Below are 14,705 nucleotides of genomic sequence, written 5' to 3'. Positions count from 1 at the left end.
GAGCAATGGTCGTACTCCATTGAACACCATAAATCCGAGATCCACATCGACGCCATTGACATGAACGGTCCAAGCATGGCCGCCTAAGTAATCTTCTTTCTCGTAGAGCACAACATGAACGCCGGCCTTGGCCAAGGTATAAGCGGCGACCAGGCCGCTCACTCCCGCACCAATCACTGCAACTCTCATCTTTAATTTGTTTCACCTGCAAGACATTGTGGCCAAGCATATAAATGTCTACAATCATCTAACAAAGGTCGTGAATAATCATTATAGAAACACATTCACCAATACCATTCTAACAAAGTTAGTTTCCAAATGTGAACTTGCAAAAATATTTTGGTACCACTGGATTCACATTTACTGGCGATATTTTGCAAATATCGTGACATTTTCTTGATATACGTTATCTCCCAGCTCTAAAACGCCATGAACTCCAGGAAAATTTTCAAGAAATATCAGAGAGCTCGGCAACTTCGTATAATCTCTTACAAGTTCCTTACCTGGAATGCTTTTGAAATTCTTAAGAGGGGAGGGCGTGAAACGCTTGAAATTTCTTTGCACTGGCTTGGTAAGGATTGATGCTTACGACTGGTCTTATATCAATGGCTGGTATGACCAGATAAGCCAAACTTTTGGGGTTTTAACTTCCTGATCAGTGGGCGTGTGTTGGCACTTGCCCTCACAGTTTTGTAAAATCTATGTAGTCTACATATTGTTAGCGTCCAACTATTTATTTATTTATATATTAATGCCCTTTAATTAATTATTTGATTATTTACATACAGTGCCCCTTAATTTATTAGTCATTTTATATGTATTTGAGGGTATAAAATTGTTTAAATTAACGCCCCTCCGATGAAAATATATTGCTCGACTTTCATACAAAAGGCATTTTCTTCTCAAATTGATTGACGAATTATAGGCTATTGATTGGGCTTTACACATTATTGTAGATGACAAATTCTTCTGTTTGGTGTTTACATCTTTACGACATCCAGTCTGCCGTCTGTTACATAATAAAAACTGAAAACAATTTTGAATCTTTAAAAAACACTCGTTTTTAATAGGAGAGTGATAGTGACCACAAGATTCGAATCTGGGACTCCTTAAGCATGAACATGAGCTGCCTGATTGCGCCACTTTAAGCATGAACATGAGCTGCCTGATTGCGCCACTTGACGCCATTTGAAAAGAACTTGTTAGCCTTTTTCTTACTTTTAGTTATTGACAAAGGAAAACACTAGAAGTTTCACCTTTCAACCCAAATAATTGGAAAACTTAATTAATTAGAAAATAAAATAGAATTTCCCTTGCCCACAGACATTGGTGTAAGATAGTACTGTACTGGGCTTATATTGAAGTTCAAGAAAAAGCTTTATCAAAAATTTCAACCCCAACATTAATTTGAAAACTTCAGATAAATGAATTCACCAAAAGGACCAAAGACATAAAACACAACGTTTTCGGTCCAATATTTGGATAAAAATTTTACAACGAGTTTCGCTTTCAATTAGAAAAATGATCAACAATAGCAACAAGGCAAGAAAGATTTGGAACCGGATTTTTAACTGTTCAGTTTTTGAAAAAAAAAATATCAATGCAAATAGACAAAATGTACTTCTCGATTGCCGATACATGAGCAGTGAATTTAAAAACCATTTAATGAAAAAATCGCTCGGAAAAAATCTGTATTTCGACACAATTTTCCAGCCACACAAACATCGTGACAGTGCACTATCCATGAAACCAGATTTATCTTGAGAGCACCGTAATTTTTTTTAATATTAGAGACACAACCAATCCACTCCATTTTCTCATATCCTTCCCAAATCTGATAAACGAGAATCCTTTTCATTTGTTGCCGACGATGCATAGCCCTGAAACGCTTATTAGTTTTTTCCCAAATTAAGAGAAGCATTTCTCAAGAACACTCTTCCAGATCTGACGCAGAACTCCACAGGAAGAAGAAAAATCTTGTCAACAAAAATATAAACTTCTCTGCATCACGTTACGAAAAGAGCGAGAGAGAAAAAGAACGAGAGAGTTACCTTCCGACACAAGTCGAGCACACAATGAGGAGATTCTTTTGCCTTGAATCCTTTCAAGACGAGCCGCGTTTCCTTCCGAAGCCGCGAGCGTTTCCGGCTGCCTGCATTTTCCGTCAAGAAAAAGCCGGAAAATGTGTCAAAAGAAAGACGAAAGAAGAAAAGGAAGATACAGCAGAGCCAGAACTCCAGATACATCAGGAGTGGGAAGAGGAGAAAGGAGAGGTGAGGGGAAATAAAATCACGAGCAGCAGAGAGGGATAAACCGGACGGCCTTGATTTCTGGGACGCGGGAGCAGAAGAAACCGACGGCGGGGATTGGTGGACTTGCTCTCAACCCGGCGGGCGTGGCTCTCCAATTGCTTAGTTGCTGCTCTGCTCTTGATGCAACAGCAATGGCGGGAACAGTAACAGGCAGCCACTACGGAGCCAGACGACCTCTCTCTCTCTCTCTGTGGTTGTATTCCCTTCCTCTCTAGAAGTAGCGTCATCCGATGGGCGGGTTTCCTCGCTCGGAGGACCACTTCATGGTTGAATAATTGAATTTGGATCTACAAACTGGATTTAATTTGGATCGCAAAAGATTTCAATCATCGCTTGCGTCTTATTCAGTTGGATATGGATCGAGATCCAATACTAGTGTAGGGTTTGTTTATCAGTATATTTTCACGTACTTTCATATTTAATATGATTTTTGAGAAACTTGTAAGAAAATAGGTTTTTAGTTTGATTTTTGTAGTTGTTATAGTCTTGAGTTAAGGTGGTAGAACGTATATCATGCAAGTTGAAGAATGCACCGCTGCCATCGTTGATGCCGACGCAGCTCAGGATTTCATTCGGGTCTCATTAATTCAAAAGGGAAGATTTCCAAAAAGCCTAGTCAGCATACAAAGCTGGAAATTCAGAATTTATGAGAGATTGAAAGCTTCCGAATTTTTTTATTTGAACTTAGACAGTGGGCGAAACTTGGACTACGGGGGGTCCCTTTACAATTTGAACCCATCTAAGTTAGCCTGGATTTGGGATACCATTTGTTTCTACTGATCAGAACTGAGAAGCTGGAAACCCACGCTTTCTGAGTTTGCGCCATTGCCAGTCAGCCACATGGGTCAATATTGGCGTGTATAAATCTCCAAATCACAAAATTATAAGCTTACCATGTCATGGTGCAATCTTAAGAGAATGGAGGGACAATCTGACTGCTTAACGGATAAGCATGAGACTTTAGTTGATAAGTTTAGATAAGTTTACCATTTGATAAAGAGAATAGGAAGAGTTGATATGGTGTGTTTGTATGCGCCTCTCTCTCTCTTTCACCTGATTGCTTTCTGGGGTCATGTCCGGAGGCTGTGACTCATTTCAACTTGGTGGCGCATTTGAGTGGAGCGCAACAAGAGGGTCTTCAGGAGCACTTTCTCTTTGCCAGATGCTGTGGCTCGTCTTGTGCAAGGGGATGTCCAGTTTGCCATTCGGTTGAAGCGCCGTTGCCCGTCTGCGGTTGGGTGACTGTGCTGCTCCGTCTTTCCTATTCTCTTTTATTTTTCTGTGCATTGTATTGTATATTTCTTCTTCCTGCTTCTGTTTTTGCGGTATGTTTTTTTTGCGGATTGTCTTTGTATTTAGGGGACCTCTTGTCCCCAAATTTTGTTATATATTCGCTCTCTCTCTCTCTCCATATATATATATATATATATATATATATATATATATTTATTGTATGCCTCTCTCTAAAACTCATGAATTTCTCCATCTATGCTTGAATAAAGAAAACTTTTAACCTATCACAGTTGCATCGAATGGTATATTTAATCACACATTGCATCGGGTGGCGGTGATTAACAAACATCCGAATGACCGAAAGATTTTTCATAAAAGTTTAAAATAAGAGTTTTTGAGGGTATTTATGTCATTTGAGCAACATGAAAAACAGCCAAACCCGAAAAAATTCCTTTTTACCAAATGAATTTTGGCACCACCATCAAGCCTGACCAGGAAAACATTAAAATAGAGTTCCAGCTGCAACAAAATTGAGAGATTCATAAACATCTTTTTTAGCATCAATTTAAAATTATATAATATTTGTGGGGTTGTAAAATTTTCAACGTTATTAGTTCCGGATTTCGTCTATCCGAACGAATCCTTGAAAGCAATATGTATGGGCGATATACACCTAAAGCATTAGCAATACAAAATTAAATAAAAGATAAGAATTATTTAAAGATATCATTTTATAATGATATAGGCAGAGGTGGAGAAGAATTTGATGGAGCTATCTAGCTGTGTTGACTGATGCAGGTTTTGTTTTGGCCCCTTCTTGAATTATTTTCCTACTGACCATATAATGTGTATAAATCATTTTGCTAATGATATATTGAGTATCGGTACTAACTACATTTTTAACGAAATATATTTAGAAATCAGCCGTATTTCAATGTGGCTTCATGCTTCTTTTTTTTTGTAAAGAAAATGATTTTAGCAATCAGTTATAATTCAAAGTGGTGTCATATATGTATTTAATTTACTCTCAATTAATTTCTTATGTAGAACATTCTTCATTATAAGAACATCTCTCTGAAACTCTTTCTCTCTCTGAGAAGATGAAAAGATTCACCAAAATAGAATATACACATTTGATTTTATGAACATAAAATTCTCGATTGCTTGAATGGTAAGTCTATAGACTTTTTGAACAGATCTGCAATGTCAGTGTTATAACTTCACTTCTGAAATTGAAGATCTCACTTTTGAAGAAAGAAAGAACTAAAAGGACAAAAAGGCTTACCAACCAGATCTTTTTAAAGCATTTCTTGGAGACACAGTTCCACGGACAGGAGACGGCATCGTGGCCGCAGCAACATCAGTCGACCCCTCGGCTCTTGATGGATCTGGCTCTCCAAAATAGGGTCGATCCGGTCTGGGTTTTACTTTCTGGTTTTGTAAAAGGGACATTCTGAATGAGTTTTGAAAAACATCATCGTTCTTATGTTTGTGTGGACAGAAAAAAGAAAAAATTGAATTTGGATGAATAACCTCAAGGGGTTAGTTTTTTGAGTTTCTGATGAAAACAGCCTGAATTGATGCTCCAGAGGTGATTCGATCCGTTTTGACATAGTATCAGGCATTGTAGCAAAAAACGGGGACAGATATTAAACGGCGAGGAAAAAACATGTATAATACCAAAGTTTTATATATCGAGAATAAAACGGGAAAAGTTTGGTAAATTTTTTTAAAAAATTAAACATTTAATACATCTTAAAAATTATAAAAAATAATAATTAATAAAAAAAGGCAAAAAACGAGAAAATAACGGCAAAAAACAGGAAAATAACGTATAATACGGGTATTATATGCGTTTTTTGTTTTTTGACATTTTTTTTAAAACAGGAATAGTACGGGTATTATACAGCAGAACTGTTTTTAGTGTTAAATACGCGTTTTTTTTAAAAAACGGCTTCACTATCAGGAGCCAAGTTATTGTTCAGCCAAGTTATTGTTCAGTAGATCGAACCGAGAAACAGAATAAATTTTGAAGTCAGTAGGAGGGGCATCCAATGCAGTAAGATGTCGAATATAATCCGAAATCTTCGGCATGATCAGCTAGTAATAGTATACTCTATTGGTACAACACAGTTGAAGTTAGAACCCTCTCGGGGATCCATCAATAGACAGCGGAGATCCAGCAAATAAAGCTAATGGTGTCTGACACCCGTTTCTGTTTCATTGGAGGTAAAGCATGAAACGTGGAGCCAAGAAGCACCACTTCTGCTGCTTGATGTTGTTGTTGTCGGGGTTGAAGGTTTGCACTTTTTCCAAAAGCGAGGGAACGAGTAATTTGTCATATGGAAATTTGCTATATCTAGTTGAGCAAGTAGCTCGTATGAGGCATGAAACAGGTGTGGACACAGGACTTCAGTCAAGATGAGTGTTTGATTTCCATGGGTCTAAGTTGTTTGGAAATAAAAACATGAAGTTATTGTTTCATGTATCTGTTCAATTGTTTTGGGACAAGCTTGTGGAATAATTCAAAAAGTATATAGTGAATCTACTTCAATTTTTAGAATTAATTTATAAAATAGTAACACCTAATTATTGTGGCCCAACAATCCATTATTGATTGCAAGGTGAGGAACACCACAGACGGGTGTACCATAACTCACCTAGGTCTCAAAGTAGCTTTGAACCAAGGAAGGGGGAGGACTTTGACTCTTCTTCGGCTCGTTAGATTCATGGAATACTTGTTCATGTAGTGTTTCTTCTGCCAAATTACCTCTTAAACTTCATGTTCGATTTTCATAATGGAGTGCAGTTGTGTCAACTTCATGTTCTATTTTCATAATTGCCATTGTCTTGAACTATAAAATAAACGATGACAAACTTAATACTTTAGTTGATCGGTATATTATATAACTACACAAGTCCCAACAAAGCCTTGAACTTTTGGGACAGGTAGAAGAAGTGGGGACGATTCAAACTCTCTACTGGCCGGCAGTAGGCTGGCTGGGATACGGTGCTCACTTGGTGTGGCTCTCGCTACGGTGCTCACTTGGGGATACTCTGCTGAGCTAATGTGCTGGGTTGATTGATCATAAGTTGGATGGTTTGCGTTTGCTGCCATGGCGCATAATTAGCTTCCTCTGTAAAATCACAAAGAGGATATTTATTTTTGCATGGATCTCTGTTCTGTGAGTGGGTCATCGTGATACCAACACGAGATTTGAGATGCTTGAAAGTTGTAGCACTGAGTCAAGACCTCCATTAATTAATCTGTGTCATCTGTCAAACATTGTATTTCATTTTCCGTATTAAGTGCATTTCTGTTGTTGGTCTTTTTCATTTTTTGCCGTTTTGTATATTCTTTAAATCTTCTGTTTTTTAAGTGTTTTCTGCGTTCTTTGCGCAAAGAGGGCCTTGTCAAGGGAAGAACAGCAAACATCGTCTAGGTCTGGGAACCGCAAATGCGGGGAGAAATAGTGGAGCTGGTGGAAATGTCAGAACCAAGAAAGAATTTTGTAGGTGGCCAACCTGGTGGCTCCAAGGTTGAAAAAACGTGCATATGTCTGGCTTGAGAAGACGAGTGCCCAATTTAATGTGTTTTCTTTCTTTTATGTTTCTCGTTCTTATTAACAGCGTATTGAAATTAAATGTGCCCACGGACTGGCGAGCGCATCCACCTTGAATTCCAACATTTTTTCCTTTTGTAGCATCGTTCTCCTCCAAGTTCATTCTTTCCATGCGTTGTGACGTTGAATACATACATGGCCTCGGCAGCCATGACATACCTTGACAGGAAAATTACTGTTAAAAGGAAACAAATGCACAAGGTCATCCGCTGCCAATTGCCACCTTTCCATAAGAGGGCCATTCATCTCGATGCTCATTCCAACGTTCATCTCAACGCTCTCTCCTTCAACTTGTCTCAAATATCAAACTCATTTGTTTAGAAAATTTGACACGTTGAGGAAAGGAGAGCGAGCTCCTTACCGTTGTAAAGTTTATTGACGTTGTAATTAACAACGTTGTAAAGTTGTTGTATATACTGTCTTGATTTAAGTAAATAGCAATATAGTCTTTCCATTGACTATCGTCATGTCATTGTTCATGAGTAAAGCACTTGACATGGTAGCAGAGCCATGAGGACAATGGCCAAACTGTGGAGCTGACGAGAACAGTGGTAGACGAAATGCAATGATGCTGTTCATCTTGATCTCAGCGGCGCAGATCTGTCCTCCCAAGTGATGTCTAACCCTTTTTTTTTATTCACCATTCAAACAACCCTCAGAATGTCTTAATGGGAAAAATTATGAGATGTGAAGTATGTTGATGGCTCTCTTAACAAAAAAACAAAATTGGTTTCATTGATGGTTTATCAAGGAACCGAAAAAGGATGATCCGAGCTATCATCTATGGGTTCGGTCTAATAATATGATATTATCCTGAATCTTAAATTCAGTTAACAAAGATAAGAACGTCATATATTCAATTAATGCTAGAGAGGTTTAGAAATATTTTCGAGAACAATTTACTCAAAGTCTCGCCCACCGGATCTATCAAATCTAGAGTGCCATCAGTCGTCTACAACAAGATACTAAGACTATTGCATTATATTATATCAAATTAAAAGCTCTTTGGGACGAGCTGAGTTCATATTCTCTCGTTCCAATGTGTTCTTGTGGGGAAAGAAAATCATATTGGGAACAACTCCAAAGAGAATGTGTTATTCAATTTCTAATGGGTCTCAATGATTCTTGTAATGCTCTTAGAGGCCAGATTTTACTTCTTGATCTCTTTACCAATGTTGACAAAGTTTATGCGATGGACCTCAAAGAAGAAAAACAACGTGAGACACAATTTTTTGGTTCAGCTAATGAAGGAACTGCGGCCTTGGCAGTCAAACAAAGTAATCATGTTAAACAAAGTAGCCATGATGCTAACTATGGTGGATTTTATAGGAACAAAGGAGGACGACCAAATAGGCCTGTTCGTAGCCACTGTTGAGGAATTGGACACATTAAAGAAAAGTGTTTCAAACTCATTGGATACCCTCTAAGGCATCGATTATATTATCCTAGTTTTAAACCACCAATTGCAGCTAATGTGTCTCAAATGAACATTACACCAGATGCAAAATCGACTCCCTTTGATGGTGACAAACTTTGACGGTGTTGGGGCTCTAGGTTGTGGAAGACTAGATACTAAGGGTGCTTTTGAAGAATATCACAAATTGCAATCCTTGGTGAAAAACCAATAGACTAATATCAACTTTGTAGGTAATGTAGTCCATGGAGGTAATGTTTGCTTTATTAATACTTAATCTTTTACTTGGATTATTGACTCGGGAGCGAGTAAACATATATGTGTTGATGAAAATATACTCCAAAACTTAAAATCATGCAATGTTCCTGTAACATTACCTAATGGAAAAACACTTCCAGTTCATCAGAAGGGTAAACTATCATTGCCTTTGTTTGAAGCTAATGATGTATTATGCATTCTATCTTTTAAAGTTAATTTACTTTCAGTTAGTGAATTAACTAAAAATTTAAATTGTTCAATAACTTTTCTACCTGATCGTAATCAAAGATGATGATTGGGTAGGGTGAGGTGAAAGCTGGACTATACGTTCTTCAACAAAGATCACCATGTGTTCAAACATGTCTTGCCATTTCTACTCATGAACTTTGGCATAAAAGATGATGATTGGGTAGGGTGAGGTGAAAGGTGGACTATACGTTCTTCAACAAAGATCACGATGTGTTCAAACATGTCTTACCGTTTCTACTCATGAACTTTGGCATAAAAGATTAGGTCACCTTTCACATTCTCGCTTAAAGTTAGTGAACAATTATTTAGGTTTAAACCCTGACGTGAATAATGACTATGTGTGTAATGTTTGTCATCGAACAAAACAAACTCGGACTCCTTTAACGTGAGCTGCCTTATTATCTGATTGCGCCACTTGACGCCATTTGAAAAGTAGTTGTCAGCCTTTTTCTCACTTTTAGTTATTGACAAAGAAAAATACTAAAACTTTCTCCTTCAATGTCACACGGCCAGGTACCTGTATCGATACGGCGGTACTCTTTGGTACGGTTTGGATGAGTTTTGAATTGGAACCGATTCAAATCACTTTCAATGAGTCTGAGTAGTCAGGAGTAGGAGTAGTCCTTGCTCCAAAAATGAAGTGTTCTACTACACCTACAATTTCATCTCCCATCTGTTTCTTACATTTATGCCATTTTTTTTATTTTACGTATATAATTAATTAAAAATATATAATTATCACCATACCTAGTATCAAGATTGACGAAAATGCCGTACCCATGCCCGCTTCTCCTTAACTATACCAGCACTCGCTCCTTATGTGACATAGTTCACCCTTCAACCCAAATAATTTGAAAACTTAATTAATTTAGAAAATAAAATAGAATTTCTCTTGCCCATAGACGTTGGCGTAATATAGTACTATACTAGTGTACTGGGCTTCGATTGCTGTTAAACAAAATGCCTTATTGAAAATTTCAATCCCAACACAGATTTGAAAACTTCAGAAAAATGAATTCACCAAAGAACCAAAGGCATAAAACCTAGCATTTTCGGTCCAATATTTGGATCAAAATTTGAAAACGAGTTTTCCTTTCAATTAGAAAAATGACCAACAATAGCAACGAGGCAAGACAGATTTGGAACCGGATTTTCCACACAAAGATCGTAACAGTGCACTATCCATGAAACTAGATTTCTCAAGAAGACTCTTCCAAATCTGATGCAGAACTCCGCAGGAAGAAGAAAAATCCCGTCAACAAAAATATATACTTCTCTGCATCACGTTACGAAAAGAGCGAGAGAGAAAAAGAACGAGAGAGTTACCTTCCGACACAAGTCGAGCACACAATGAGGAGATTCTTTTGCCTTGAATCGTTCGTTTCAAGACGAGCCGCCTTTCCTTCCGAAGCCGCGAGCCTTTCCGGCTGCCTGCATTTTCCGTCAAGAAAAAGCCGGAAAATGTGTCAAAAGAAAGACGAAAGAAGAAAAGGAAGATACAGCAGAGCCAGAACTCCAGATAGATCAGAAGGAGTGGGAAGAGGAGAAAGGAGAGGTAAGACCGGAAGCGAGTACGTGCAGAGAGATAGATAAACCGGACGGCCTTGATTTCTGGGACGCGGGAGCAGAAGAAAGCGACGGCGGGGATTGGTCGACTTGCTCTCAACCCGGCGGGCGTGACTCTCCAATTGCTTAGTTGCTGTTCTTGATGCAACAACAATGGCGGGGACGGTAACAGCCAACCACTACTGAGCCAGACGACGTCGCTCTCCCTCTCGCGCGTGGGCGCCCTATGGTTGTATCCCCTTCCTCTCGAGAAGTAACGTCATGGATGAATAATTGAATTTGGATTTAATTTGGTTCGGAAAAGATTTCAATCATCGCTTGGCATCTTATTCTGTTGGATATGGATGGAGATCCAATTCTAGTGTAGGATTTGTTTATCAGATTGAGTATATTGTGATGTACTTTCACATTTAATATCACATAACTGGTTGGATTAAAAACTTGAAAGAAAATAAGTTTTTAGTTTGATTCTGTTGGATGTTATTATCTTATGTGGTAAAATGTAGCATGCAAATTGTTGCTATTATAACTCATGCCGACACCCTGGAGGTAGAGAGAATGGAGGGCCATTTCAATGAAGATTTCTGATAGATCTAAAGCTTCTAAATTTTTTTATTTGAACTTGAACGGTTGAACTTGAACAGTGGGCGCAACTTGGATTGCTGGTCGGATCCCTTTCCGATTTAAGACATCTAATTTTTTTGTTTGAACTTGAACGGTGGGCGCACTGGATTCGAGATACCATTTGACTGAGAAGCTGGAAGCCCACGCTTGTGACTTGTGAGACTGAGTCCTTGCCAGTTGCCAGCATCGTGGCCGCAGCTACACCAGTGTCATAAATTCACTTCTGAAATTGAAGATTTCACTTTTGAAGAAAGAAAAAACTAAAAGGACAAAAAGGCTTACCAACCAGCCTTTCTTGGAGCCGCAGTTCCACGGACAGGAGACGGCATCGTGGCCGCAGCAGCTACACCAGTCAGTCGACCCCTCGTCTCTTGATGGATCTGGCTCTCCAAAATAGGGTTGCTCCGGATCCGTTCTGGGTCTCACTTTCTGGTTTTGTAAAAATGACATTCTGAATGAGTTTTGAAAAACATTTTTATGTTTGTGTGAACAGACAAAAATTGAATTTGGATGAATAACCTTAAGAGGTTAGTTTTTTCCAGTTTCTGATGAAAACAGCCTAAACTGATGCTCAAGTTAAGGAGAGGTGATTCGATCCGCTTTGATGTAGTATCAGGAGCCAAGTTATTGTTGTTCAGTAAATCGAATAGAGAAACCAAGTAAATTTTCACGTCAATAGGAGAGCATTCAATGTTCGAGTAAGTTCTCGACTATGATAAGAAATCTTTGACGTGACTTCCATTATACATCATATACTGCTCTCACTCTCACCCCATAGGTACAAGTACAACACACAATTGAAGTTCATGCACTGTAACTCTCACTTCATACGTACAACACACAATTAAAGTCTTGACTAGACAGCGGAGATCCAGCAAATTATTGACGGGCTTAACTGCAGGCGACCAAAGACGGGGGGACGTCAATTGCGAACTTGCACGCTTTGCCACCCAAAAGCAATCCATCTCACGTAGCCAAAGCTGATGGGATGCCCTCGTAAGGATTATTGAAGGCACTCAGGTTACCAGGCCGAGAGAGGACGATCTACACCAAAAACGTCGTGTTAGTACTTCCATCCCTAGTGAGAACTTGAATAAGTAGCAAATGTTATATGGACGATAGTCATCACGACACACTGCATTGGATCAAAATTGCATTTAGACCTTTGGCATAGTATTTTATATTTCCTTAAGTGGTTTCTATGGACGATGTGGGCTTCCAGTATTAACACTGATGTCAGAGGTGGAAGCCAGAACCCGAGTACTATTGCTTGCTTGGTTCCCTTGTAATGTTGGCGCAAAATGTGTCGTAGATGAAGGGAAGTTTCTCACCTGATAATTACCAAGTGTTCGCGATCTAAATCCAGCTGCACAGTACAGAAAGTAATAGTCCCAAGTGCGGATGAACTTCTCGTCGAATCCCAACATCAGAATTTTGCTGGAACACAGGGAGTCGGCACTTTTGAGGTTAAGTGTGATTTGCCTTGCATGAAATAAAATAAAATATTGTACCTTTTGTTTGCCATAAAATTCCTTCTCCACTGGATTAAAGTCTGGTAGTAGTGGATGCCGATATTCTCCACGTGCTCAATACTGGATTTTATCAAATTTTTTGACTTAGACGAGACAAGCCGATGCACAAGGAGATAAATAGAGTATGATGAGGAGGAGGAAGAAGAAAAAAGCAAGTACGTGGTAGTCATACCAAAGCCTTGAAGCAGTGGTCATTGCTGATGTTACTCTGTTCAAGGAAGGAAGCAATCCACCAGGGAAGATGTATTCCTTTATAAAGTCAGAGCTTCTTCGATATTCATTATAACGCTGATCTGGAATTGATGAAAACTGAGACAACAAATGAGCGACCTCAGTCACTTAATAGGCTAACAATGTTCGTTCAGGAAAAGTAAAAGGACCTTAGTTATGTCTGCACCTTTTAAGAGTTAAAACAGGTTCGGGTTTGCTCAGGTTGACAAGGTAGGCATAGCATGATGACATCAAAGATCGGGCTCATATATTAATGAAGAAAGGTTTTACCTAACCGCAACATGATATTGTGTTTCCTTTTTTCTTACTTTAAGAAAGAGGTAAGCGATTAGATCTGAAGCCAGATTCTGAAGAACATAAATTTCAAATTATCATGCAACGATAAAGAAAAGACCTACAGTGTATGGACGTGATCAGAGCCCAGGCCATCATATCCAACACCCATCTATGCATTCGTATGCATAACACACACGCATCAAGATGCAAATAGGGACATGTTCCAAGCACTGACAATAAAGGCGTTCAATCAAAAGCACTACCCACTGCCTAGGTGCAATTCCTAAATCAGAAGGCCTATATAATGCTTAGGAAGGTTAGACTGCCTATTAGAACTCAAAAGAAGAGAAGAAAAAGACTGCACAACCTTATACAAAACATGTTCAAGTATTGATTGAATAATGACATGCTTAAATTTCGATTGAATAACAAAAACAGTTTTATTTATTTCATTTAACCACTTGTTTCCTATGTAATCTAGGTGGCTAAACGAAAGAATCCAAAACTTAAAGTCATTACTCCATCACAACTTGGGCAATTTTATAAAATTTTTAAAAATTAAAATAAAATAGTAATTATTAACTTGAAAGTTCAAAAATGGATAGAAAAGAATACGTAAATAATTGAGAACCACTTTTAAAATTTAAAACATTCAAATAACAATTTAGAAGCAGAGATATCAGAACCAACTAGGTGGACGCTTAGTCCCTTAACTGACGTAACTCAGCGTTTGTGCTTGAAAGGCCGACTCTAATAAGAATATTAGAACGAAAGTCAAAGAATAATAATGCAGAGGAATTTATAAAACCTGAAGAACAAAATTTCCATCTTCGGCCAAAACAGAGTCGCAGCATGCAAAGAATTCCTCCATGTATTCATGTCCAACAGCTTCTAGCATCTCACTGTTCAAATAGGAAAAAATGAACCACATTCTAACAAGATCATTTTGGGAATCCAGTTTCTAAAGCAAACAATGACTTACCAAGATATTATCCTATCATACTTCTGCAACTTTGGCAGCTGGCGATAGTCGCATAGCAGAAACTTAATTCTGTCCTGTCAATACAAATTAAAAGTTAATAATAACGGAATACGGCTCCCCTATAAATTGAATCTGTATCTGTGTCTTGTAGGTAGGCGAACTGTGAAATAAATTTTATAATAAACTCTGTGTTTTCTATGTTAATTTGCAAAACCAACTTTCACTCTATGTTAAAAAGGGCTCTTCACATTCTTTTTTATGAATTTTTTGATGTTGCACTTTTCGTATCATCACCATAGATGGCTGTTGTGTTGGTCCCTTATTTCTGTTGTTCTCTCCGACCCTGACGGTTTCTTTTATTCCCTCTGGTTCCCTGTTGGAAGTGCTTTTTATTTGCAATCTTGA

At 38.3% G+C, this 14,705-nt stretch overlaps 1 protein-coding gene across 12 annotated transcripts in view; it reads right to left on the bottom strand.

Annotated features, from left to right (window-relative positions):
* LOC116265647 (uncharacterized) overlaps positions 1-14,705 on the bottom strand; it is a 48,879-nt gene that overhangs the window by 13,157 nt on the left and 21,017 nt on the right. Inside the window, exons 1-3 of one of the 12 annotated variants that reach the window (XM_050080834.1) lie at positions 10,685-10,732; positions 2,052-2,152; positions 16-205 (exon numbers count right to left, since the gene is read on the bottom strand). The exons of 9 other annotated variants lie outside the window; for them this stretch is intronic. In XM_050080834.1, coding sequence (XP_049936791.1) covers positions 16-189 — 174 coding nt within the window. In that variant the 5' untranslated portion in view covers positions 190-205; positions 2,052-2,152; positions 10,685-10,732. Of the gene's footprint in view, positions 1-15; positions 206-2,051; positions 2,153-2,314; positions 2,540-10,415; positions 10,479-10,684; positions 10,733-14,705 lie in introns of those variants that run through there. 2 more of the 12 variants (XM_031646398.2, XM_050080835.1) reach the window with 2 other exon arrangements.

This window comes from Nymphaea colorata, chromosome 12 (assembly GCF_008831285.2).
Source record: "Nymphaea colorata isolate Beijing-Zhang1983 chromosome 12, ASM883128v2, whole genome shotgun sequence".
Taxonomy (NCBI): domain Eukaryota; kingdom Viridiplantae; phylum Streptophyta; class Magnoliopsida; order Nymphaeales; family Nymphaeaceae; genus Nymphaea; species Nymphaea colorata.
The sequence above is the reverse complement of the archived record's forward strand: the minus strand, read 5'-3'. Positions and strand labels throughout refer to the sequence as shown.